Consider the following 27,797-nt stretch of genomic DNA (forward strand, 5'->3'; position numbering starts at 1 on the left):
AGTCCTGACAATTTATCTTAATTAAATCAGTTTGGCAAATAATAGTGGGCTAAAATTCTTCCACAGCAATGTGAAAAATTGATCTAAAATTTTAGAAAGTATTTGTTGGCAATTATTACTGCTGATGGTGTGCAACCAGTTATTAAGTTGAAGGGGGCGATTACTTTTTCACAGGCGTGATTTTGGTGGGTTTTTTTGTTTGACTTTTTTCATTAAATAAATAAAATAAAATGTTTAAAAAATGTTTTGTGTTTACTCAGGTTCCCTTTGCCTCGTATTACAATTTGTTGAAAGATCTGAAATTTTATTTTATGACAAACACTGTGACAAATATGCAAAAATACTGACTTACTAGTGTTTGATTTGTCTTCACTTAATTCAAGTTTTGCCAATAATACCGTACAAAATGTAAATGAACTATCATCTCATTGATACTTCTACTTACTCCAATTGTCATTTTTTCTGCTTTTTTTCACACATTAAATATTGAAGTTCACAAAACGGATTGTTTATTTAGTAAACTTCTTCTCAAACCTAACTCCATCCATTGCTCATTTAAGTTCATGCAACATTAAGTTTTTTATATACATCATTATAAAGCCCTATTTATATATTATATATGTCCCACCATTTTAGGGGACCAAAGGTAATAGAATGAATAAAAATTAATACAAAAAGCCATTTCTGTAAAATGGAAAAAAACAAAAAAACTATATGCATAATAATGCCATGAAATAAAAGCTGATTGCACTTTTTTATTGTAGTCATTTTCAATCTCACATCCAAATGCCTGAGTAAAAAACGAAATAAAAAAATTCCATTCTACTCTCCCCATACTTTTTGAGAGCACTGTATATACAGTCCAGTCCAGCATTATTGGCACCCTTGAAGAAATAAGGCTGAATATAATGAAAAACACAATAATAATCGACAGGTCCAAAATTGTTGCAATCCTTGATAAATATGCACAAAAGATACTGTAAACTAGAAAAGAATAGCGTAATTGACAAAAACGTTATTTTCCAACACGTGTAAGGTAGTTCATTCATTCATTCATTACCCTAACCGGCTTATCCTGAACAGGTCACAGGGGGGCCGGAGTCTATCCCAGCATACATTGGGTGAAAGGCAGGAATACACCCTGGACAGGTCCATCACAAGTCCATCACAGGGCACACCATTCACTCACACACTCATACCCACGGGCAATTTAGACTCTCCAATCAGCCTAACCTGCATGTCTTTGGACAGTGGGAGGAAACCAGAGTACCCGGAGGAAACCCACGCAAACACGGGGAGAACATGCAAACTCCACATATGCCAACCAGGATTAGAACCCAGGACCTCCTTGCTGTGAGGCGGCAGTGCTACCCACTGCACCATCCGTGCCGCTGTGTAAGGTAGTGTGCGTTATTAATGAATCACTGGAATTAACTAAACACTTTAAAACACACACATGCATATATATAAAAACAGGTTTCACAATTATACTTTGTGCAAACACACAAAGTGTGATAAGATGAGAGAACACATTTGGAGGGGACCATTCCTCCATGAGAACTTCATCATTAATATCCTTGAGTTTGTGCTTATGAGCTGCCCACTTAAGTTCAGAACACAGGCTTTTGATGGGATTTAAGAGACTGAGATGGCCATTGCAGGACATGGAAGGTGTTTTCACTTACAGTAAATCCTCGAATTGTGTCCGGGATTCTATTTGAAGCCGGGCCTCGGATAACAGCCGGGGGCGTGGCCGATTCGGACAATTAAAGGCCGGCCCCCAAATACAAGCCGGGGTAATATTGCCTACCAGTAGGGCTATCAGTCCATGAGCACTAGAAGACATTGTTTCGATTTAACTCAATGAAATAAAAGAGCTCTTCTTAATATTTTATATTGTTGGTTGGTTTAATACTGTTGCCAATGAAAAGTCGTTGTCCTACACCATGGGTCTCCAACACGTTGCTCTCAAGCTACCAGTCACTTGCCGCCCCCTTCTAAGTAGCTTGCCAAAGGCTGAAGCAGTATACATTTAAACACAATTGTTGCCGCGAGGCATTCCAGCCTACGAATTTAATAAAAAGTAAATCAGGCAAAATTAAAAATTAACTCAATTTAGGCTACTTGGCTATGCAATAAGGTTTCCATGTATTAACAGCACAGCACACGTTCAATGAATGAATGAAAGCGGCTGCCTTGGCTCACAGTCAACAGACGGGTGGAAAACCCGACACTCTTTCAACTACATAAAACTTAACAGTGAACCATCAAATACCCCCCAGATTTCAGTGCCCATCAGTCCCAACATTTAGCAATAGAATCAAACAGTCCAAAAGTAAGTTAAATCCCAAACCAAAGCGAAAATCTTTTGATAGCCTACAGGTATGCTGCTCCAAACGAAATGCATGTCTCACAATAAAACGCACTTTAGGAAAAAAAGATCCTTAACTTGCTGTTATCTACGCTAATTTGTTATTGTTCACGAAGGCCTGTCTGGGAAGTTGTTATTTTATGGATTCTGGACTTGCATGTGATTTATTGTGTTTGAGAATATTTGCAATAAACTAAGTCTGTTAAGAATGACACTATGACTTACCGAACGATGTTCCTGATTAGCCTACACTAATTGATTTCTGAACGGTTACAGGAAGTGTTGAACAGTGTTAACCCAGTTCAAGTGTAGCCTTTTACTTCATTTCTAAGAATAAAATTCTACAACAGAAGCCTAATAAGAAATAAAGGCCTGCCTCGAATACAATCCTGGCCCAAATAAAGGCCTGTGCTTTGTGCAGCCTAAGTAAATAAAAGACCCCGGACACAATTTGAGGATTTAGGGTAACCATTTCTCAGCTTTACAGGAAAGACAATCAGACTTTCAGACATGTTGATTGTGTGCATGGTCAAAAAGTACAATTTTGATTTCATCTGTCAATAGCACTCTCTTCATATCATCACTCTCTGCAATCATAATACCGATGATGTTGAGCAAACTCCAGATGCTTGCTTTTGTTTCTAGTGCTTACAAAGGGCTTTCGTCATGCCACCATTCCAAAGAGTTTGTTGTAATGGAGGTAGCGTTGTATGGTTCTTTTTGAGATTACAAGAAGCAACCAATCTGCTCTTCTTAAATTGAGATCCTTGGGTTCTTAACCGCCTCCCCCACCACCTTCCTCATCGTCCAAGGGGACATGTACTTCCGTTCTCTTCTTGGCAAGTTTGCAACCATTCCACTAAATGTTTTGTTGTTTTGTTTTGTTATTATTGTCCTTACAGTGATAAGTGCCATGTTTAACCGTTTATATATTCTTTGTTCCCATTATTGTGAAGGTCTGTTTTGAATTGAGTTCTTTGGCTTTTCTCCTGCTGGTGGATGACAAAGGGATTTTTGCGATGTTAACTTTGTTTGATTTTATTTACAATAACTGTTAGGCATTCCAAAAATTTTCAGATGGGATTTACTTAATTACTTCATAGAAAAAGCCCATTGAAACATGAGAGAGAATGTATTGAAATAAAAATATATAGACAAAAAAAAACAAAACACTTCTGATGACAACTATGTTTAGAACAGCATTTCATGTGTGTTTTGCTAGTTTCTGGATGTGATGCTTTGACTTATGGTAGAACCTATGCACGTGTAAATCGCTTTGGATTAAAAGCGTCTGCCAAATGACTAAAATGTAAATGTAAATGTAAGGTGACAAATAAAAAAACAACAAAGTGTCTTAGTAAGGTGTTGGGCCACCACAAGCCACCAGAACAGCTTCAATGCACCTTAGCATATATTCTACAAGTCTCTGGAACTCTACTGGAGTTTGGTGTTTGATGATGGTGGTGGTCTAACATGTTGGTCCAAAATCTCCCATAGATGATGATGAGATCTGGTGACTGCGAAGGCCATAGTATATGATTCACATCATTATCATATTTATCAAACCAATTGCATTGGTTTCCACCCCTATCAGAAGAGAAATGTTTCATCATAGGATAAAAGTGATAACTCTCAGAATAACTTTGTATTGATTTGCAGTGACTCATCCCTCGAATGGGGCAAGTGGACCCAGACCATGCCAGGAAAAGGCCCCCTACAGCATAATAGAGCCACCAGGCCCTCTCAATGAAGCATTCAGGACTGTACTGTTCTCTTAGTGTACCCCACACATGCACTCGCACAATTGTCGAGAATATGGTGAAGGATGACTCATCTGACCATAACACCTTTTCCACATCACTGTAGACCAGCGTCTATGGTTTTTGCACCACTGGATTCTGAAATGTGCATTTGTCTTCGTAAAGAGGACAGTCTAATCACATCCTGCGTTGACATTCGCAGCACATTGTGCAGCTGAGATTATGAAACTGACCAGATTTACAGATTGGTTAACAAGCAAACTAACGTTCCATCCGGAGCTTAATTACTAGGTTCCAGACCTCCAAGCGGTGATGTATCTGGAGAACAACAAACAAAAACAGATCAACGTAAACTCACCGTGTTCCGAACATAACATGGGGACATGGTCCCTTCAATGGAAGTTCTTCTCCTGAGGAATGTGGTTTATGATTATGGTTGCTTATTGACTATCTCAGAGACTAAAACAGTTCTGTTCTGATTTAAACTATTGTGCAGGTGGCCCCAACGCATTTTTGGTCTTTCCTTCATTTTTAAAAAGGGTGCCAATAACTGTCATGTTCAGACACACAGGAATACTATACTTTGATTAAAAAAACATTATTTCTCAATTTTGATTGCGTTATCAAATTTTCCTGAAAAGCAAATGCAGGTGCAAAATTATTGGCAGCCTTAACAACTAAAATCAAAACAAAATATAATTTATAATTTAAATATAATTTAATCTCAGTCTAAAGGAACTATATTGTGTCATTCCATCACTTCCTGTTACACTAGAGTATACAAACGAGGTAGCAATCATGCAAAATCCCTTGGTCATCACCATGAGAAAAGCCAAAGAACTGTAGTTGACCATCACAAGTCTGGTGCCAAAAATACACAAACAGATAAACATGCCACTCAGCACAGTGCAAAAAGAAGAAAAAAAGTAAAGCATACACAGTGACAGTGAGGAAAATGGTGAGGGAGACAAGAACCAAGAACAAAACCAAATGTTGGGAGTTTGCAAAACGGCATTGGAATTATGAGAGGAAGAGTGCGCTATGGTCAATGAGACTGAAAACATGTTTGGTGGCAAAAGGGGAAAAGCACCTCATACCATGAAGGTGTCATCAATGTTTTGGGAATGTTTTGCTGCCAGTTGTCCAGGGACTTAAAATTCCTAGCAGTGGCAACATTCATAACGTGACTAAACAGACGAGTGATGCATCAATTTAATATTACATTACATTAGAGTCATTTAGCCGACGCTCTTATGCAGTGACATCCAATAAAGTGCAAAACATAACCAGGGAGGTGCGCCTTCCACGAACATGAACATCCAAGATGTCAAAACACTGTAAGCAGTCAACCGTTATGTCCAGTTCTTCAGAGTGGGCTGTGTGGTTTACTAGTGTAAGGCAAAGAAATTATCCATTAACTTCAAAGCAACAACGAAGGGTGAAATAAGATTTTCGTGTAAATGCTAAAGTTCAGAAATGGAACTCTAGTTGCTTAGTGACAGAATAACTTAAGCTGGAGGCAAAAAAAAAAATGCCTGACACGTTAAAGTGTGTTGCAGTTATCCATTTAAAAATGGTCTCATCGTATTTCATAATAGCCCATAATACAGACATCTGTTGATGTATCCGTATTATAAAAGATACAGTAGGGCACTCAAGCAAGAGCTTGTGGCTTTTCCGATACCTTGGATAGAATAGGAGTTTCATATCTCTAATGTATCCATGCACAATTGTAATATCCATATATCACATAGCAAAAAATGACACAAAAACAGCCTGTCATTAAAGACTTTATTTCAATTTCAGTATCAAATGCTTTACAATTTTTATTAACAATATTACATGCAAACCATAAAAGCACAATTATTAAAGACGACAGACAAATCAGTATTTTGTTGGCGCTTGTGGCATAGATAAAAGCCAAGCCATAAACAGATAACTACTTTGTGGAGATTATGTGGAGATTAATCCACCATTTAAAAAGCTGAAGAAAAACAAAAAACCAACCAACAGTTCCTAACAAAACCACATGTTACTCCCACTCTGAACCTCTGAATGGTGGCTGCAGTTTCGCATTGGTTAGTTAATAGCCTTCTTGTTGAGGTGATAGTGGAGCTAACAGAAGTCATTACAGAGTGTGGAGCCCATCAGGCCCCCGATTCACCTACAGCTCTGCGACATTTACCCTGATTGTGATCTCTGCCCCCACCCAGCGTGCTTCAAAGTGAGCCTCCGCTTCCCCCAAAAGACACTGTGCAGCGTGTGTACATGAAGTGGCTGGAGGTTTCAAGACTGATGCCTGTTTGCTTGGCTAAAGAGGGGTTTAGCCCCTCCCGTGTCGTGAAGCCACTTTACAACAGATTTTACATCGATTAAGAAAGACGGGAATCAGAATGGATGCGTGTCAAGACTGCAGCCTGGCAGGTACTTAACCATGTCCAATGTAGCAATCTCCAAGGTGATTAAACCATGAAGTAAGGCATGAGTGAGTGTGTGTGTGTGCGAGTGAGTGTGAGTGTGAGTGTGAGTGTGAGTGTGAGTGTGAGTGTGAGTGTGTGTGTGTGTGTGTGTGAGAGCGTGTGAGCGTGTGTGAGCGTGTGTTTGGTTGGTTGGTTGGTTGTCAGTAATGCCATTGGCCCAGTTTGGCCCTCCCACAAGAAAGAGGGAACCTTGGGATTTAGACTTGGAACTCTCACAAAAAATATTTCAAAAGGAGCACATTGTCAATTGTCTTTGAGGATGAACCAATCTGGCTGGCCAATTGTTGCATGGGACAGGGCTGAGGCTGGCAGGGTGGGGGAAGGACTACTTCAGTGAGGTGAAGACCTGGAACAACTTGCTAAGATTGACCTCGGAGTAGCCACTGGTGGCCAGGGCGCGGTCAGCAATGTCTTTCAGCTTGCGGTAGACTTCCTTCTCTGCCTTGAATCCTTTAATCAAAGCTATAAGAAAAGAGAGGGGGGGGAGAGAGACAGACCGAGGTTAATTTACTACAAATCCTTCAAGAATGGGGGGTAACTTTGAAAGTGAAGTGAAATTACATCAAATTGTACTTGAATCCTACATTGGAAAGGTTACATGCCTTATTTTATTCAGAAGCAATTTCATGCCTTATGTTTTTGTAGCAATAGCTTGTTTTATTCCAAATAAGCTACATGCAGGATCTAATAAACATCCTTTTTTAATGTTGGTTTCCTGAAAGATGGAGCATAAGAGACAGCACAGTAATAATCTTATTTTAGCAAATCCAAAGAAAGCTTATGAGGTCATAAGTATGGCTATGACCGTTAGTCTCCCAGTGATTTCTCACATTGTACCTCAGTCCTCCACCAGATGGAGGTCACTATAGCCTCTTTGCCAAGCTCCTCCTCAAACAATTATCCCATTTGCACCACCTCAATAATCAAAAAGTTGATAAATTGCCATTATTGATACACAGATGAGTGACATGTGTTAAATTCAGTTTGATTCTTTACTACCATGGTCATGCGGCAAAATGTTGTACAGGGGCATGACGTTTTGTTAGAAGCAGCGGGAAATGCCCACATTAAAAATGAGAGCAAATTATATTTATAAAAAAATAATAAGAATTAATGATTCAACTAATTAACTAATTATGGTCTTCAATTAAGATTAAGTAGAATCAAGTGTTTTAGTGCTGGGCTAAAACAAAAAAGTATAGCCGGCTGTATTGGGATAAGATTGGACACCCCTGCTTGAAATTGATGCATTTCGCTTTTTACTGCGGTGATACTCAATCCTGGTCCTGGGGGGGCCACAGAGTCATTTTGTTTTTCCCCATTAAGATCGGTGACCAATTCAGATCCAAGAAACCAGCTTAACTGATCAATTGCTGTGCTACTCAAGTTCTGAGTAACAAAAAAAGCCAGCAGACCCTGCAGCTCTCCATGACCAGGAGTGAGGACCACTGGCTCAAAGACCTCATGAGCTCATTCCAATCCTCGCTTCTTATCCTACTCCTAGTCCGCAGTCTGCAGGTGCACGAGCAGCTTTGACTAACCAGCTCAACAAAAAATGGCTTCTAGCACCTTTAATGAATGCATTCATCTTTACTACTTTGTTTATTTTAAATGGACCCAACAGGCATTTTTGTAATGAACTGAAACTGAGACTGTCATGGCAGCCAGTAGAGACTTCAAGGAAAGGCTGCTACTGCCAGTTTTGTAGCACATCTCACAAGCATGCATTGTATCACAAATGCAGAGTCCTCCATAATGTTTGGGACACATTACATTTAGATTTTCACTCTGATTTACCACACTTTTAGACGTAGAATTGTATGTGGTTAAAGTGCACATTCTCAGGTTTTATTAAAGCATATTTTTATACATTTTGGTTTCACCATCTAGAAATTACAGCAGTGTTTATACATAGTCCCCCCCCATGTCAGGGAACCATAATGTTTGGGACACATGGCTTCACAGGTGTTTACCATTATGAGACCAAGAAACAAGAATGAAACGGTTAGAGACATCGGTCAAACTTAAGGCTAACCAATTCAACTGTTTGGAACATAATTAGGAAGAAAGAGAGCACTGGTGAGCTTACTAATCACAAAGGGACTAGGCCAGCCAAGGAAGATCTCCACAGCTGATGACAGAAGAATTCTCTCTGACAGAGCCAGGTGTGGACTTGGCAATGTCTATTGTCCGCAGAAGACTTAATGAACAGAAATACAGAGGCTACACAGCAAGTTGCCAACCACTGGTCAGTGGCAAAAACAGGATGGCCAGGATACAGTTTGCCAAGAAGTACTTAAAAAAGCAACCACAGTTTGGTAAAGAGCCATGTTTTTTTTTTTTTTGTATTAGCTATTGTATTGTTGTACTCAGGGTATTCTAGGTGCCAACTGTGGTATGCTAGTTTGGAAGTTGATGTATTCTTCAAGGGTTCCGATTGTATCTGTATGGTTACACTAGTACTCGGAACTGTACGGTCCTCTCAGGTCCTCATCGCACTTGTGTTTGATCTGCACTTTGTTGTACGTCGCTCTGGATAAGAGCGTCTGCTAAATGCCTTGTAATGTAATGTAAAAAAAGAGCAACGAGAAGGAACTGCCCAAGATCCAAAGCAGACCACCTCATCTGTAAAACACGGTGGTGGGGGTGTTATGGCCAGGGCATGTATGGTTGGCGAAGGTACTGGCTCAGTTATCTTCACTGATGATATAACTGTTAATGGTAGTAGTGAAATTAATTCTGAAGTGTATAGACACATCCAATCTGCTCAAGTTCAAGCGAAAGCCTCAAAACTCATTGGCCGGCACTTCATTCTACAGCAAGACAATGATCTCAAACATACTGCGAAAGCAACATAGTTTTTCAAAGCTAAAAATTGTCATTTCTTGAGTGGTCAATCACCCAATCTGAACCCAATTGAGCATGCCTTTCATATGCTGAGGAGAAAACTTAAGGGGACTAGCCCCCAAACAAGCATGAGCTAAAGATGGCTGCAATACAGGGTGGCATCACCAGAGAAGACACCCAGTCCATGAATCGCAGACTTCAAACAGCCATTGCATGCAAAGGATATGCAACTAAATATGCAATTTGCTGTGTCCAAAACATTATGGTGCCCTGAAATGGGTGGACAGTGATGTAATTTCTACAGAAACAAAATAAAAAGCCCACAAGCACAAAAAAGCTCCAGAAATCATGCACAGTAATGAAGTTTATTCACATTGTGAAGTCACAAGCTGGTGTCAGTAATTTAGCATACTGGCCAATCAGTGGCTCCAAATTAAGTGTGTGGTTTAATGAAAACCTGTAGCCAACCCAGGGCAGCTCAGTTGCTACTGCACAGCTCACTGGAGCAAACACAGCACCTCCTTATGGGCAGAGGTATTAGGTGCAGAGGGACAGAGTGAGCAAGCAAAGGGCCCTCAATATGTTTACCCACCCAACAGACGGGATATTGACTTTTCCCACCAGGTCTGAGTGCACAGGGGATTTACACTGCAGGCGGCAGGATGAGAGACAACCAAGTGATCCAGATTCTCTATGTGTGCGAGTGTAAGAGAAAGTCCCTTTCACACATGGAGTCCACAACGTGGCCAGGTTCAGACATGGCTTTGGTAGCAGTTTTCCCCATTCACATAGGTTTCCTGTGTGGAACATTTCTGCGTCGAGTCTGTTTCACGCATGTCATTGCTATTTTGGAAACATTAGGCAAGGCAGGACGTCTGCCCTCCGAAGCAATGGAGGACAAAGATTGTTCACCTTTAAAACAGCCACAGTTTGCGGAATAATAGTTTTATAGCTGTTATATGATCCCAAACAGCTAACATTAGATAGACAACGGAACCATGGTTTATCAGCAAAAAATATATACTTATATGCAGTTGTTTTGGTAAAATGCAACAAAAATGATCCTGTTAGCCAAGTTAACCCCTTAAAAACTATCCCTTTTCTGAACACATGCTTGAAAATGACATATGCAAAATAAAATGGTGACTACCCTTGAACCATTTTGACTACAGGCTCAATCCCAATCCTATAGGGCTGCGTTTCCCTGAAGCCCTCTTCACGCTATGTCGTTCGTAAGTTATACTGTAAGATGTACCTTAACGTTTCAATGTAACGTTCTTAGCCAAGTATACCCTCTGTAAGTGATACTTTCTTAAGGTCTGGACCATGCTTAGCTATACCTTATCGATGTTGTCAGCTCACTCCGCTAGTGGCAACCACTGTTACGGCCGCAGACGGTCCTTCTGTTAAGCAATATGTACACCAATAATTCTACAGTTGTAGTTGGCTAATAATGTTACCAAAATAGCAAATTAATGGGAGTGTTTTCATGCAAAGAATAAAATTGTACATCACGATGGATACTTGTTTCATTTTATTGAACATGTAGCTTAATTGCATTTTAAATTAGATTTATATCTGTGGGGTGGAGCAATGTTATGTTTAACTATATTTCTTTCTTTGTTTTGTTGGACACCGTAGTCCTTAAACCAGAAAATAATGTTTCTTTATTCAGCACCATCTCTTCTAGCAATATCTCTATTTCAATTGCTGTGAAGCTGAGGGACCGCTTCTTTCTTTCTTTGTTTTTTTTCTTCTCGCCATAGCTTATGTTGTTTTAGTTTTGGAGCGTTTTGCTTGTTGGTGCGCTTTTACTGAACCAAGAAATCAGAGAAAATTGTGAATTACACGAGTAATGTGATTTGCTTCCGGCAAATCAACCTTGATTACAAAGTAATTTACAAATGCACCATGACAAAGATATTAAAATAATGTAAATAAAACATGACATGCCAAAGAAAGCGCATTGGCAGGAGGCGTAGCGGGACGAGGTGTGATAGTACCACAATATGCGGTGCCAGGTTCTTGCACTCATTTGGCGAAAATTATATATAAGGTTGGATAATTCAGTTTGTACGTTTTTAATTCTATTAATACGTTCCCACCAGTCGCGACACATATATAACACATATATAAAATGGTGGTCACTTCACCCCATGGCTTAGAGTGTGGAGTGAAATGCGTTTTCACTGTAATATTTCCTCCTCAGAAATATTAACTCAGACGAGCAATTTCTTTCAAGGCCTCAAAATGTAGTCTAGTCCATTTAGACGGAGTCATCACAAAATACATTTTTTGTAAAAGAATCTACCCTTTTAGGCATAAAGTCTCAGGAAATGTTTTCCAGTGCATAACTGTCTTAGCGTACATACTGAAAATGAAAGGAAAATGATTACTCTGGCGAAAAGAATCTGTGTTGCTTTATGCAAGCCCAACAAAACAATGCACAATTGGAAACGGAATTTCATTAGCTAAAATGCTACTCAGTTGTCCCTCCACAATTCTAACTGGCTGTACGATGAGCAGAATGTATACTGTAGTTGTTGCTCACGAAGAGGGGTATTGTCTATACCATGTGACTGCATTACTGGGACTAGTCAAGAGAACCTCATAGAAGTGGTGATCATGTTTGAGAGAGCCAATACAAAATGGAGGCAATAGCATTCCTATGTACAAATACTTTTGTACATGTTTGCATGGTGAAATGGACATTATAAACTATTATGATTTGGTTCACTGGATCCGCAACGTGAAAAACACACCGACATTACCCTGATTTGTGTAGCTTGTGGATTCCCAAAATACAGGGAAGGCAAGGTTCCCCTTGCTTGTTTTTCCACCCGACATTACAAAATGAAGAACTGTTGTCGCTAAAGCAATGGCATCATGAAATTGTTATATATACACTAATCAAACCGTTTAACGTTTTCAAAGAGTATATGCTGTGACCAATATCTCATATTTGTGGAAAGAATTGTTGAGAGGGCAAATTGAGTGAAGTATTTATTAAAGAATGTGTGCTAGAAACAAACGGTCTTATATAAGAACGTTGTAACCTATTGCGTGCTTTATTCAGAAATGTTGCTGCTTTTGTTCACACTCGAACCACAGTGGAAGATTTCCATAAATCTTCCTAGGTCCCGACCCGGCAAATTGGGGGCACATCTTACACAGAAAAGCGAATCTGGCTCTGATTACACATGACGCCGACATGAAAAATTAGTGGAACATTTTACGGGTTAAGGTGCATGTGTGAAAGGAGAGGGAGAGAGGAGAACCTGTATCCACACCAAGAGCATATTGAGACCATGACTTCCTCACATGATACATAAAGATTTATGAAAAATTAGGGGACACTTTTTTCCAAAATTCAAAATAAACGGGGGTTACATCATATTTTGCCATTTGTCACTGCCAGGGACAAGTGACCCACCTCACCAATAGCATTATGCTTATTATGATTTTCTTTAGACTGCGACACAATCAATGCATTTTAAAATGTGTCAGAAGGTATTTAAACTGAAATTGAAATGAGAAGAAAAGGGGGGGGGTTCAAGATGACTGAAGAGAATGAGAGAGGGCGCAAAAGGGACGGACAGAAGGAGGGCCAGAAAATGAGAGAGGGAGGTAGGGGAGTGAGAGAAGAGAAAGGGAGGGTGAGAGAGTGAGAGCAGAGAGTGGAAGAGGGAGGTAAAAAGAGGAGGACTGAGCAGCAAGTTAGCCGAAGCTTATCTGGCAAAGTTAATGAGCAGTAATGTGGGCCTGTGTGAAAGGGCTGGGGTCAGGCAGTCCTGGCAGGAGGCTGACCGGCACAGAACCCCCCTGGTCACCCCGCAATTTGCAGCTGTGGTCCGGTATTGACCGCGGCCGCCCTCAGCTCCATTTCAAACCCCCACCCCCCGCCGCTCCGTCGTGATTGGACCGAACCACCTGCCCCGAGCCCCGAGGGGGGCGGGGGAGGGGGGGGGAAGTGTGGTCGGTGTCGACCAACGCTTATCGGGCCTGGGGGGGGCAACGGAGAGCCTGCGCAGGAAGTAACATCACGGACACGACTGTCCCCGTGCATCGGAGCTGCTATGCGTGGGGAGGGTTTCGGGTGCAACAACACCTCCTAGCAGACAGGTGGTGCGAGAGTAACGCAGCGCATCTAAGTTACTGCGCTGATTGAAACAACCTCCTTTCCCTCACCCTTGCGTTCTTCACCCTCTCCTCTTTGCTCCCTGCCTCGACGCTCTTCACGCGGTTCGCCCTCTCCCTCCCGGCCTTGTTGTATAAACACGGTGATGTCAGCCACGCAGGAGGACAGAGGTTAAACATTCAAGCTCCAGCGTGTAGTCCCAGTGCCATCCAGCCCGTCCCTGACCGAACGCCGCCGCAAAACCCATCACTGCAAACTGTTTACTTCAGCGGGGAGAAAGAGGGTGACGGGAGAGGGGGGGAAAAAATAAAAAAGAGAATGGGAGAGGGCAAGAGAGGGAGAGATAGACAGAACGGGGCAGGAGCGAGGGAGGATGGTGAATGATCCGCCAAAAGCAATCATGTCATCATTTCTGAAAGATAGAATAAAATAATTCTTTTCTCTCTCTCGCTCTCTTTTAGCTGCGTGCGGAGTAGATGGGGGGGGGGAAAAGGGACTTAACAGCCGAGGAGCTCGTCAGAGGCATCTCCTCTCCCCTGCGCCAAATCTACCGCGCACAGCGGGGAGACGTATTCAAAATAAATAGCGTTTCTTAAAGCGAGGGAGCGCGAGAAAGAGAAAGGAAGGAGTGAGGGAGGAAGACATAAAAAGAAAAGGAACGAACAGATATACGCTCACACACGCATGCACGCTCACACACACGCACACACTCACATGCATGCACACGCACACACTCAAATGCATGGAGACACAGATTCATACATGCACGCTCACACACGCACGCTATCTCTCAGACACACACACATGCATGCACGCTCACACACGCATGCACACACGAATGCACATGCATGCATGCAAACGCACACACACAGATATACATGCAGACACGCACACAAACTCACGCTCTCTCTCTCTCTCTCACACACACACACACACACACACACACACACAGATGTATATGCACGCTCACGCACACACGCACACGCTCTCTCACATACACACACGCACTAAGCTGGCTTGTGACAGCCGAGGATGAGGCAGGTCGAGGGAGTATCTCAGGCTCTCTGTGCTCTAACAAGGTGTAAATACAATAACAAGCGTGTAATTAAGTGAGCCTGATGCAGTTAACAGAGATAATACATTCAGTTTTGTGGCTTATGAATATTCTATTAGATGTTATCAGGCAGCTGGAATAGCTGTTAATTTAATCATCACTCTGAGTAGAGAAATGTTCTTTGTGCGAGTATAATTGCAGAGAATGAATAATTGATTTGACAATTGTACCAGCGGATTTCCACCAGCTCAGGGCTGTGGGTGGGGTGTGTGTGGGGGGGGGGTCCTCCACCGTGAAGAGGTGACAGCGAAAGCCTGCCTGAATTATCAGAAAACGGATAAAGGACCATTTTTATTTTATCAATGCAACAAAATTACATTACAGTGTGCACATAATCATACTGCCCACACTCGCAGACAGAGAGAGAGAGACGGAGAGAGATGGGGAGAGAGAGAGAAAGAGAGAGAGAGAGAGAGAGAGAGAGCGAACGGAAAAGGGGAAATGAATTGCTCTTCATAAGGAGAATGAAATCAGAGTTCAAACTGATTTGGAAGTCATTGATATTGTATATTTAATTTAGGGGGGAAAAAATGTTTTATGATGGAAAATCGCACGCTGAGTTTGAAATTGCTTCCACATTTAACTGGGTAGCAGGGCAATCAGGCAGAGGGGATAGAGGTCCGTATGGAGATCAGCTTGCAGTTCTGTCCCCTGCATATAAATCATTCCTGTCTTCCCCATTACACAGGTGTACATCCGACACCAGCTTTCCTTACGAGACGGTGTGAGCTATTATTTGAAGGCGACTGTGTGGGGTGTTCTGCTCAACTCAAAGGTCTTACAAATAATTCAGGAGTGAAGAAAACATACAAGAATTTTGTAGTGTGTGCGTGTGTGTGTGTGTGTGTGTGTGTGTGTGTGTGAGCGCGCATGTATGTGTGTATGTGCAAGTGCGTGGAGCGGCTTCTGTAATATGCATGTTTGTTGGGCTCATATAGCGAACAGGGAGGAACAACTATCTTTGAAAATATCACAGGCGCACACGTGCGAACACAAAATGGGGATTAAAGAGATGCTCAGTAGCGTCACCGCATTCCAGGTTTGAGAGGGAGAGAGAGGAAACGAGAGGGAGGGAAAGAGAAAGAGGCAGATAAGGGGAGAGAAAGGCGGTTTTAACCCTGTCCGGCCTGCGGATTTCTCCTCTTGGCGGAGAGGTGTTATCACGGCTGAAAAGATGCAATTTTCATCAGAATGCCCCTCGGGCTGCGAGTGGCAGAATCAAATAATTGAGAAGAAAAATACAGTAAATGGACGAAGTGGTACCAAGACACTGGTAATTTCACCGGGGCAGACGCAAAGGTAGGTGTCCTTCCCAGCACACTCGCTCCTGCTCCACAGCGCCCCCGCTGGCCAGAGCAGGTCATTGCGGCCGCTGACCGCTGACCTCCAGACAGACTTGGCCATCTTTAACACTCCTCTGAACTTAACTTGCCAACTGGTCACATTTATTGGCCTTTTTATTTTTTTTATTTTTTACTTATCTCACATTGTTCACACACCTACAACCTCCCCCCCCCCCTCTCCACCACTATGCACACAAAATCAAACTCTCCCTAACCTTCGCCCTCTCTCCCGCACCCACCACCCCCCTCCGGGGCCCTGTCTGGGCGCACTGCTCCAGGCTGCAGTTATCTAAAACGGCACAATAACAGCATCAGAGGCAGAATGGGGGGGAAGATTGGCTTTCTATTGTGCCGCCAGGCTGGCATAATGCCCACTTTAAAAGCAATTCCTCGCTCATCAGAGACAGACAGAAAAACCTGCCAGATACGACACTAAACGCCTCAAAGGGGGTGGGAGTGGGGGTGGGGGGGTGGGGGGGATTCAGGGGAATTATAGGGGTAGAATCAAAGTTTGGCCCTGGAGTCCATCTCTTGCCGGCGTTCTCGTACTCTCCCCCTGTCTCTCTCCTCACTCTCCGTCTTTGTCACCGCTCCCTCAGTGTGACACTGGTTTGTGTGCGTTCCTGTCCTCTGCGCCGTGGGTGGAAGCTGCCCCCCGAGTCGGACTGGCCGCCGCGCCGCGGGGCCATTGCTGTGGCAACAGCGAGTCAGAAAACAGATCGCTCCGCAGAACAGGAGATCGAGTGACGGACAGAGCTGGAGGCAGTGTACGGTACAGGCAGTGTACGGTACAGGTGGACATGCAGATGGAATAGAGGCAGGAAGGGAAGGATGCTGGGATAGAAGGAACAAAAATAAGAGAAGGATGAGGAAAATGTTCATATTTAAAGAGAAACCAAATACAGGCCGAACATGGAAACCCAGGACAGTCATCTAAGGGAACCATGTCAGTCCTGGAAGTGACAAACAACTCAAACAGACTCAAAACATCCCAAAACAGGGACCCAACGGAGACCACTAGCCGACATGAACAATACAACAGATCTAGATCACCTCAACACAAACACTGCAGCACACTGCAGTACTCACAACACTACAATTCCATGAACAATAATAATACATACACACATGCAACAATATTGAGCAGTAGTCAGTGAAGAGCAATAGTAGCAGTCTGTGGAACAATATTGAGCAGTAGCCAGGGAGGAGCAGTATTAATGGTAAATGAGGAGCAGGATTAGCAGTCTTTGGAACAATAATAAGCAGTAGTGAGCAAAGGAGCAGTATCAGTGGTCAGTGAGGAACAATATTGAGCAGTATTCAATGAGGAGCAGTATTCGCAGTGTGAGGAACAATATTGAGCAGTATTCAGGGAGGAACAGTATTAGCAGTAAGTGAGGAACAATATTGAGCAGTATTCAGTGAGGAGCAGTATTCGCAGTGTGAGGAACAATATTGAGCACTATTCAGGGAGGAACAGTATTAGCAGTCAATGAGGAACAATATTGAGCAGTAGTCAGTGAGGAGCAGTATTACCAGTTTGTGAGGACCAATATTGAGCAATATTCAGTGAGGAACACTATGTGAGTGAGGAACAGTATTAATGGTCAACGAGGAACAATTTTGAGCAGTAGTCAGTGAAGAGCAATAGTAGCAGTCTGTGGAACAATATTGAGCAGTAGCCAGGGAGGAGCAGTATTAATGGTCAATGATGAGCAGGATTAGCAGTCTTTGGAACAATATTAAGCAGGAGTGAGCAAAGGAGCTGTATCAGTGGTCAGTGAGGAACAATATTGAGCAGTATTCAATGAGGAGCAGTATTCGCAGTGTGAGGAACAATATTAAGCAGTATTCAGGGAGGAACAGTATTAGCAGTCAGTGAGGAACAATATTGAGCAGTATTCAGTGAGGAGCAGTATTCGCCGTGTGAGGAACAATATTGAGCAGTATTCAGGAAGCAGCAGTGCTGAGCATCAGCTGGCGAGCAGATAGTCAGCAGATAAGTGTTGAGCAGCTGCAGACAGCAGTGAGCAGTCCGCTCTGTGGAAATGCCGAGCCGTGTAAAAGTGGAGCAGTGCAGAGAAGCCGATGACGAGTATTGTGGAGCTACAAAGAGCGGTGTGAAGCAAGGAGAAAGGGAAGTAAGTGGGCTTGCGTGTGTTTGCGTGTGCGTGTGGAGGAGGGGTTGGAGGTTAAATAAACCCCCAGCAGCCTGGAGAATGCGTGGCCCCGCTCTGTAATTTGAGCCCCTAAAAGATGGCAGTGAGGTGCAGGGCCCCGGTGTGGGGCTTAGTCCTGCCTCACATCTAATACAGTAATGTTTGGTATTACAGCATTCAGCCCTGGTAAATGACAGGGTACAGAGAGTGTCGGGGTATATACGCGCATGTCTGTTGGGGGCAGGGGGCGAAGGAGGTGCACCGGATTAGGACAGAACTACGTCCGAGGACTGCAATGTCTGCTAATCCAGGCACACAGACAGACAAAGCCAATAATGCATGTGCGATCAATTTGGAGAAGGCAATGTACTGTTTGATCAAGGCAATTATTTCTAACATGGGTGTGGACGGCATTGGGAAGTTTCTTCATTCAAAGTTCAGAAAATGTTCTATGTAACCCCATCCAGTCACTGACCTCTTGGCACAAACTAATGTATAGTGGGTGGTTTGGATCATTGTTGCTTGCAATATGTAGCAGAAACTGATAGCAAACTGGTACTGGATTCCTCAAGCAGTAATGAGGAGCCAAGCTTTGTCAGGTTGAAGGTGGTGAGGTCACACTGGTCATCAGGCGACTTCAAAACAAAACCAGCCTTTTCAGTGCACAAAATGGTATTTTCCTGAACACTCTGAGGGATCGCTGCAAGCAATGCCAGACGGTAGTATCCCCCATTCATTTAATCGACAATGATAGGGGATAAACTCTGCTATAAAATCATAAACTCAGCCATACTCCTTTGGAGGCAAATAGGGACCTGAATTTAAAATAATTCTAACATGTTAGGAGCAAACTGCTAGCAAGCTTTTCAGAACCAGCTGTAGACAAAGAGGACGGAAATTGAAAACAAGTAACAGTGCAGCAGCTTCCACCTGCAAATGACCAAAATTCTGGAGACTTCACTAATTTGTTTTGAAAATATTTAATTTTTAATGAACATGAAAATCATTGAGAATAGTTTGACTGGGTGGAATTGTATTTTATATTACACATTGGCACTGATGTGAAACATTTTTGAGATCATAAAAATTGACTGCAAAATGTATTCCATCACTAAATTGCAGAAATAAATTATCAAGCTGCATATACTTCTTATTACTAACAAAATGTACAAAACTTTATGAAAGCTTTATCAAAGCTTGAATGAGTTGCTTCTGCTCATAAGATGTTAGACTGAAAAAGTTTAAGTATATGTACAGTGCCCTCAATAACGTTTGGGACAAAGACCTGTCATGTCTTGATTTGCTTCTGATTTGGCACACTTTTAGATTTGGAATCACACAATTAACATGCGGTTAAAGTGCATATTTATCATATTTTATTAAAGGGTATTTTTATACATTTTGATTTCACCATGTAGAAATTACAGCATTGTTTAAACATAGTCCCCCCCATGTCAGGGAACCATAATGGGACACATGGCTTCACAGGTGTTTGTAATCAGGAGTTGAATTGCCTTCTTAACGCAGGTATAAAAGAGCTCTCAGCACCTAGTCTTTCGATCGCCTTTGGAAACTATTATTGCTGTTTATCAGAATGAGGACCAAAGTTGTGCCAATGAAAGTCAAAGAAGCCATTATGAGACTGAGAAACAAGAATAAAATGGTTAAAGACATCAACCAAACCTTAGGCTTACCAAAATAAATCGTTTGGAACATAATTAAGAAAGACTTCAACAACTGATGTCAGAAGAATTCGCTCTATAATAAAGAAAAAACCCCAAACACCTGTCCGACAGGTCAGACACAGTCTTCAGGAGTCAATGTGGGTTTGTCAATGACCACTGTCCACAGAAGACTTCATGAACAGAAACACAGAGGCTACACACAACGATGCAAACCACTGGCCAGCCGCAAAAACAGAATGGCCAGGTTACAGATTGCCAAGAAGTACATAAAAGTACAACCACAGTTAGGGAAAAAGGCCTTGTGGACAGATGAGACTAAGATGAATTTATATCAGAGTGATGGCAAGATCAAAGTATGGAGGAGAGAAGGAATTGCCCAAGATCCAAAGCATACCACCTCATCTGTGAAACACGATGGTGGGGGTGTTATGGCCTGGGCATGCATGGCTGCTGAAGGTACTGGCTCACTTATCTTCACTGATGATATAATTGGTGATTATAGAAGCAAAATTAATTCTGAAGTGTATAGACACATCCTATCTGCTCAAGTACAAGCAAATACCTCAAAACTCATTGGCTGGCGGTTGATTCTACAGCAATACAATTGTTCCAAAAATACTGCTAAAGCAACAAAGAAGTTTTTTAAAGCTATAAAATGAGTGGCCAAGTCAATCACCCGATCTGAACCCAACTGAGCATGAGCAACGGGGGAACACTCGGGGAACGTCCAACGGGAAACAGTGTGAAAGGAGCCAGCACACAGAGGAGCGATGCATCCAGGTGTGCTGGGCGCGGCCACACAGGGACAATAACCTGACGGTGGCCAAAGAATAAACAAACACAGACACAAACACACACACCAAGGAAAGCACCAAGAAGCCCCTCTCCACCTGACTATCTGCCTCCCTCCACCACAAACTTTGAGTGGTCAACTATTGATTACACCTTGCATTTAAGCTGTTCTCTTGCCCTGAAACCTCAAAAGTACAAACACACACATATATAGATATACACACACACACACACACACACACACACACACACACAGGCACACACATATATACACACAGAAACTGGTGAGAGGTGCTTTTAATCAAGTGACATCAATCACGGCCGCTTGGCGGATAACAAGGACCCCGGCTCTTGTGGCCTCGGCCAAGATGAAAATTCTAGGGCCAGGAGACGGGCGGGCGAGCGGCGATAACGGGGGGCCTTCAGTCCGGGGCGAAATATATGCTCCATTTCCCATTACTTATGAAGGACTATCCTTTTTCCTTCTCACCAATTACTCCCCCTATCATTTCCAAAATCTAAAAACTGTTTTCAATCAACACGGCGGCGTTATTACGCCGCGTCTGCCCCCTCCGGCCCGGCAGCCCCTCTCTCCGCCGCCGCGTACTGATTGGCCGCTTTTGCATTCGGCGCTGGCTCCTGATTGCGCCGTCTGGCTAAATTAGGGCTGTCGACTCGACAAGGAGAACATCCTTCAGACACCCCTCCCCCTACCCCCACCATAGCCAGTCCAGAGGCGCCATGTTTCTGCCAGGCAGAATGGGGGGTGGGGTTGAGGACCCTACCTCATAGCACAAATAAAACTGCTGAAGAGAGAAGATAGAAACAACTGACTGGCAAAGGGGGAAACGGTAGCTGTAAGCATCCATCTTTTCTTTCTGCCACTCGACCATTCAGCTCGACAATACTGACCAGCCATGATTTGACCGTTTCATATCAAACCACACAAGACGTTGTGTTTACAGAACACGGTTGGGTATTACACGTATACTAGCATGACGGTAGATGAGTTGGCTTTCACTTGGTGCAAAATCATGATTGCTATGTCGCAATGTAGTGTTGCGCATTGTATGCACAGCACACTAATACAGTGAGTGACTGACATACTTATTACAGTATTTCTGAGCTTGATGATACTTCAGTGATTCTGGCTATTCCCAAATGCTTTTTTGTTATTGTTCACAATGAAACTCCTGGGACATCAAGTGTCCGTATGCCAGCCTTGTTAAAGATGGAAAAAGAATTCGAAGCGAGAGCAGCACTAGCTTCGGCGATATGAAGTATGCATATAATAAACAACATGGATACTGATCTATATTGTATGTTCAAACGTATGGGAAAATTATGTACTTATATTTCTTACTTATTATATTACTTATGGTTTCTGCAAACCACAGGAGGCAAAATTATTAGCACCCCTAACAACTATAGTAAATAAAATCAAACAAAGTGAAATTGTACTTTATTTAGTTAATCTCAAATCTAAATTAACTATATTGTGCTATTCCATTACTTCCTGTTTTACACAGATGGTAATTGACCGTCAGGTAATGGGTACGAAACAATACATACACAATTAAACATACCACTTAGTACTGTAAGGGTGCTAAGGCATAAATAAAAGGCATAAAACGTATGGGATGGTCGCAAACTTGCCAGGAAGAGGATGCAAGTGCACATTATCCCCATGGACAGTAAGGAAGATAGTGAGGAGGATCACAGTTTAAGAATGGCAGAGATGGTTGGGCCTTAGGGTCACCAATGGGCAAAAAAAACCCAAAAACATAAAATGGTACCTCCATACCAACAAACACTTTGAAATGGTGGCACAAATGGACAGCCCTTTCTGAGCACAATAAACAAAACAGGCGTCTTGAGTTCGCCAAACCTCATCAACCATCGGCAAAATGGAATGCATACAAGGAGAAGCCCCTCATACCTATCGTCAAATATGGCGGTGGGTCATTGATGTTTTGGAGAGGTTTTGCTGCCAGTGGCCCAGGGGCACTATTTCAGATAAATGGCACAATTTATTCAACAAAGTACCAGGAAATCCTGGCTGAAAATCTGGTTGCCTCTGAGACTTGGTAATAGGTAGATTCTCCAGCAGGACAATGACTCCAAGCATACATCAAACTCCACACAGAAATGGTTAAGCAAAAAAAACACAGATGTTCTGCAATGGCCATCTTAGTCTTCAGACTTAAATCTTATGAAAAAGATGTGGTCTGAACTGAAGAGGGGGCATCCCAAAGCCATCACTGATTCTGAAATGTTCTACATGGAGGAATGGTCAGAAATCAGTCAATGTGTTATCTAGCCTTATCACAAATTATATATATAAGACTCATGACTCATCTTTGCCAGGGGTGCCAATAATTCTGGAACCTGTTTTTTGGGGAAATACATTTTTTATTTGAAAAATCTGAGACTTTGGGAAAATATATGTTGGAAAATAAAAGCTTGTGTCAATAACAATTATCTTTTAGTTTACATCATTATTTGTACATATTTATCACAGGTCCCAATAATTCTGGAGCCCACTTTCTACACAAATGAAACGGATCTGTTGGGGGAATTTTTGAAGGGCAGGGGAGTCAGTGAAGTGAGGATGGGTGCCACTGTATGAAAAGGATATTAATAGGAGGGGAACAAAAAATGTACAGACATTTGATCGACATACATGCCCACTTGGGATGTGACAAATTGTACATGGTTACCATCCCATTTTTTCAACGGTTAACCAAAGTTAAAAGTTAAAGTAAAAAGTAAAAGGTTAATCGGTTAAAATGAGAATTCTTCATGTTTTCATCCCTCTTCCCTTTGGCTTCTGCCAGATAGACTTGATTGGCATGAATTCCATGGTCATGCAATTTTTGCCTTAAATAATATGATAACACCGATTTAACTTTTATGCCAATAAAGGTCTCTGTATAATTTGATATATTTTTATGCAACTGTAAACTTTTCCAATACTTTGAATTAGGCACAGGACAATCGTGGGGGTGAGATTAACATGGTCAATTTTGAGCTGAAAGCAGGGAATTTTCGCTTTCAATATCTGATGGATAAATAGCCTAATGATAATGTATCGCTTTATTTATTTTTATGTAGATACCGCATAGTGGAAAGTGAAGTTCAGTTTGCCGGTAGTTTGAATTTGTGTGCTAACGAATGAACACGTATCGTCTGTGAACCTTAAGAAACGTCAGAACGTTACAATAAGCCATAAGTGAACCAACAGCTACAAAAAATATTTTATAACTCTAATAGTGTAGCATTCAATACCCTGTGGTGTTTGCATTTTAAACTAGCTGAAATGGCCAGATTGCTTGCTAGAACTACTGAAGCCTGTCAAATGGTAGTTTAGAATAGTTTAGAACCGCAATAATAAGCCTGGTGGTGAACGTGCATTTATTTGAAACTGAGCTTACCATTTCAGCTTCAGAAAAAAAATATTTTTGTACCCGTTTATAAATCAGTTTCGGTTAACCGGTTAAACGTTTAACCATTCACACCCCTAATGCCCACTGGTGTAAAATCTAGTTTTCCATGAAGTGGGAGATGGGGGGGAAGAAAAAATAAATGAATAAAAAGAAAAAAACTTTGGTGTGGAAATACACAAGTATTACACATTCATATATAAATACAAAATATTTGGAATATATTTGTTCGTATAGTTATGACAAATGAACTAAATTGGGGGAAAAGTACATGTTGATTTCAGCTCTTCTTTAAGTCAGGGGAGGGATCATTTTTGCACAGACCAGAGTATACAGAAGTCCAAAACACCATACAACAGTGGTGATGCCATCACCCCGAAACCATTTGGACCAAAGGTTAGAGGGTTCAGTCCAACTCCATTTCTCATTTGTAATACAAACCATTTACCTTAACCTAAATTACCTGAGCCAGCAATGGACCACCAGAACTCCCCGAGACATGTAACATTAAACAAAGGGCATTGTAAAAATAAGAAAAACATGAACTCAAAAAGGAAAAAAAAGAAACATTTGTCAAATGCATTGCAAAGTTATCTCAAAGGGGGGGGGCCTTAGAGGTACTGTTATGTCAGAGGCAGTCCGTGCACGTGTGTACACGTGTACGTGTGGGCATATGCAGCCCTACCTTTCTCTTGGGGGTGCGTCAGCACCTTGTTGAAGGCATATTCCCAGTCAAAGATGAATCGGTAGAATGAGAGCTGGTTGTACAGGGCTTTCTCAGAGTACTGCAGACAAAACAAAACACACGACACCGTAAACACCTTTCCTAGAGCGCCGCAGACAACACAAACACGCAAAACACTGTAAACAACCTGCACGTCGGATCTCACATCATCATACAGTGACCTTCTGCCCTCTGACCCGCCACTACAAACATACCCAGTCCCACCTCCATCCAAGGTCAGAGTGAGAGGGAGCTACTGTGAAATCTTCAGTCCCCTTGTCCTTGGCATAAATGTGTGTGGGGGGGAGGGGGGTGGGCAATGAGAACAGCAATTCGAAAGTTGGGGGAGGAAAGGGAAAGGGAGAGAGAGAGAGAGAGAGAGAGAGAGAGAGAGAGAGAGAGAGAGAAGAAAAAAAAAAAAGAAAAAAAAAAGGAATCGGGAGAGGAACCAGACGAAAGCGTTTGTTTAGTTTGTACATTCAGCTGTAATTACTGGTACCAATCTCACAGCCTGCCAGCGCAGCGCAGGTCGAACGAGGGAGGGAGGGAGGGAGAGAGAAAGAGGGAAGAGAGAGAGAAGAAGCTCTGAAATTACCTCCTTCATAATAGTTTGTTTTGATAAGGCATTGTGTGTGGAGCTGATGAACAACAGTTGCTGTCAATTTGATTAGTCATTATACTTTTATGTTAATTGCCATTATCGGGACCCCGACGCCCGGTGTCACCATAGAAGCCATACAATGTTAGCATAAATAGCAGATGAGGGAATTAGACGGGGGATCTTTTTTACCGCTTTTAATTACCCCCCCCAGTACATCCGTCAGCACTGACAGCTGTTGACCCATAATGCCCTGCTGGGTCAACACTGCTGCCTGTCGATTCAGCTATGTGCCCGCGATGGACCCAGAGTACCCAATGCTAGCCCAGCCTAGCAGCGCCAGAAAGCTAACAGACAGACGGGCAGATGCAGACACACAAATGGAGAGACACATACGTATGCCACACACTAACACAATCTTGGCTACAAGCATGCATGCACATAATTACATCACACATGCTCAAAAACACTGCAATCATATGCTTGTGTGCACATTCACAAATACAAACCCGACCTCACACACACGCAAACAGACAACACGCAACGCCACACATACCACACACTCCAATATCTCTCAGACCACAATCACTCACACAACCTTAATTTTGCTCATGCAGATGTGCGTACACACACACACACACACACACGCACAGTGGAACAGCAACATCGCCCGCTCTGTATCAATTCTGATCAACTATCAATTTATAAAGCGTTTTATTTTCCATGCCAGTTGAAGCGCATGAGCGATTTTTTGCCAAAATGAGTCTGGTTGTGTATCCAATCTCTTGGTGAACTGTGGGCGCAGGGGATAGTTTGAGGCCATAGCAGGCAGAGGAAGGAGGGAGCCATGTCACGTTCTGCCCGTCAGTCCAGGTGTTTCCCCAAGAGAGAACAGATGCTGTGCGTGGGGGGGGGGGGGGCGGCAGCGCCCGTCGCTCAGAACCGCGGCGGGAACGGGGACGGAGAAACAGGGCAGGTTCTGAAACGGAGCTCATCTCTCCGAACGGCAGAGACCGCCCTGACAGGTGCCATTCGGAGAGGTGTGGCCCGCATTCCGCTGGCGGTTATTCAATTTAGACTCCTGGTCTGCTCCCCCCTCCCCCCTAGCTCCCCCCCCCCCACCGAAGCCCGTTCAGCACTCAACTCACATCTTTGTTCTGCGACTGACATCCATTTCACTTTTCACCACAAATTTCTGCGCTTTTTTTTTTTTTTTTTCTTCAGGCCTGAACGACTTGGGAGTAAACCAGCTGTGAAATTGCTTCTCCTGAGAGCCCCCCACCCCACCAGCGGCCCCCACACCCCCACCCCCATAACATTTTGCGGCCTTAATAAAGGCGATGTGGCCCAGGCAAACTTCTCTTTGCCAGTCAATTGCACCCTGAAAATATATTTCTGTAATGCAGTGCGCAGCAAAGACGGGCCCGAGATTACAGCAGGAGAGCCGCAGCACTCTGCTTGTAAAACATGCAGCGCGGACCCAAAGGAGGGAGGGAGGGAGGGAGGGATGCAGAGAGCGATAGAAAGTGGGGAAAGAGACAGCGACACACTAACCGCAACACATTTTTACATTGCCATTTACATCATCAAAATATTATTAAATACCATTCTATTATTTTTATTATTTGTGATAATGGTCCTTGCGGAAGTGTTGCTGTCCTGATTTGATCATTTAGAAATGTATTTTAGTGGTTGTTGCTGTGGCAAAATGCTGGTTATCTGTGTGAGCAGTAACCTGCTTAGAAACACTCAACAGGCTTATAAAAAGGCCTTTCTTAAGAAACAAAGTGACATTGAGTAAGACCATCTTCCAAAACACCACAGGTCATATTTATACATTACACACTTAAGAAAAAACTTTCATATGATTCCAAAAGAAAAAGTGGGGTTGAAATAAATATTAATCTTTATACACTATTGCTAGTACTTATTTTATTCTTAGGCAATATTTACTTGCTTGCATTTCATGCCAATAACCCATTCTGAATTAAACTGAACTGAGAGACAAACCGGAATTTTGTTCCATTTCTTTAGGATATTACCTAATTTACCTTACTATCATTCTTCCCAATTAAACACTTTGTCCTTTGCTTATGCTTTTCTGTTGGCACGTGTATTCTGTGACATTTTATGGTTCCCCCAAAACATTCTATTTCTGAATTAATGTGAACATATTGCTCTCACGGCAAAATGGCTAACTGGACTTGAAATGGAAAAATGACGACGAGGGAGAAGAGGGAACGTGGGAAGAAACAAGAGCAGATAAACGAAAAAGGGGGCTTAGGGAAAGAAAGACAAATGAGTCTAGAGGAAGGCAAAAGGAAAGGACCTCCACAGTTCATG

General features: G+C 42.6%; 1 protein-coding gene across 3 annotated transcripts in view; it reads right to left on the bottom strand.

The window, feature by feature from the left end:
* Window positions 1–5,908: 5,908 nt before the first annotated feature.
* Window positions 5,909–27,797, bottom strand: part of pola1 (polymerase (DNA directed), alpha 1) — a 93,082-nt gene continuing 71,193 nt past the window's right edge. For all 3 annotated transcript variants that reach the window (XM_061240568.1, XM_061240570.1, XM_061240569.1), the window contains exons 36-37: window positions 24,818–24,917; window positions 5,909–7,073 (exon numbers count right to left, since the gene is read on the bottom strand). In XM_061240568.1, the coding sequence (XP_061096552.1) occupies window positions 6,937–7,073; window positions 24,818–24,917 (237 nt within the window). In that variant the 3' untranslated portion in view covers window positions 5,909–6,936. The remainder of the gene's footprint in view (window positions 7,074–24,817; window positions 24,918–27,797) is intronic.

Source organism: Conger conger, chromosome 4, assembly GCF_963514075.1.
Source record: "Conger conger chromosome 4, fConCon1.1, whole genome shotgun sequence".
Classification (NCBI taxonomy): Eukaryota; Metazoa; Chordata; class Actinopteri; order Anguilliformes; family Congridae; genus Conger; species Conger conger.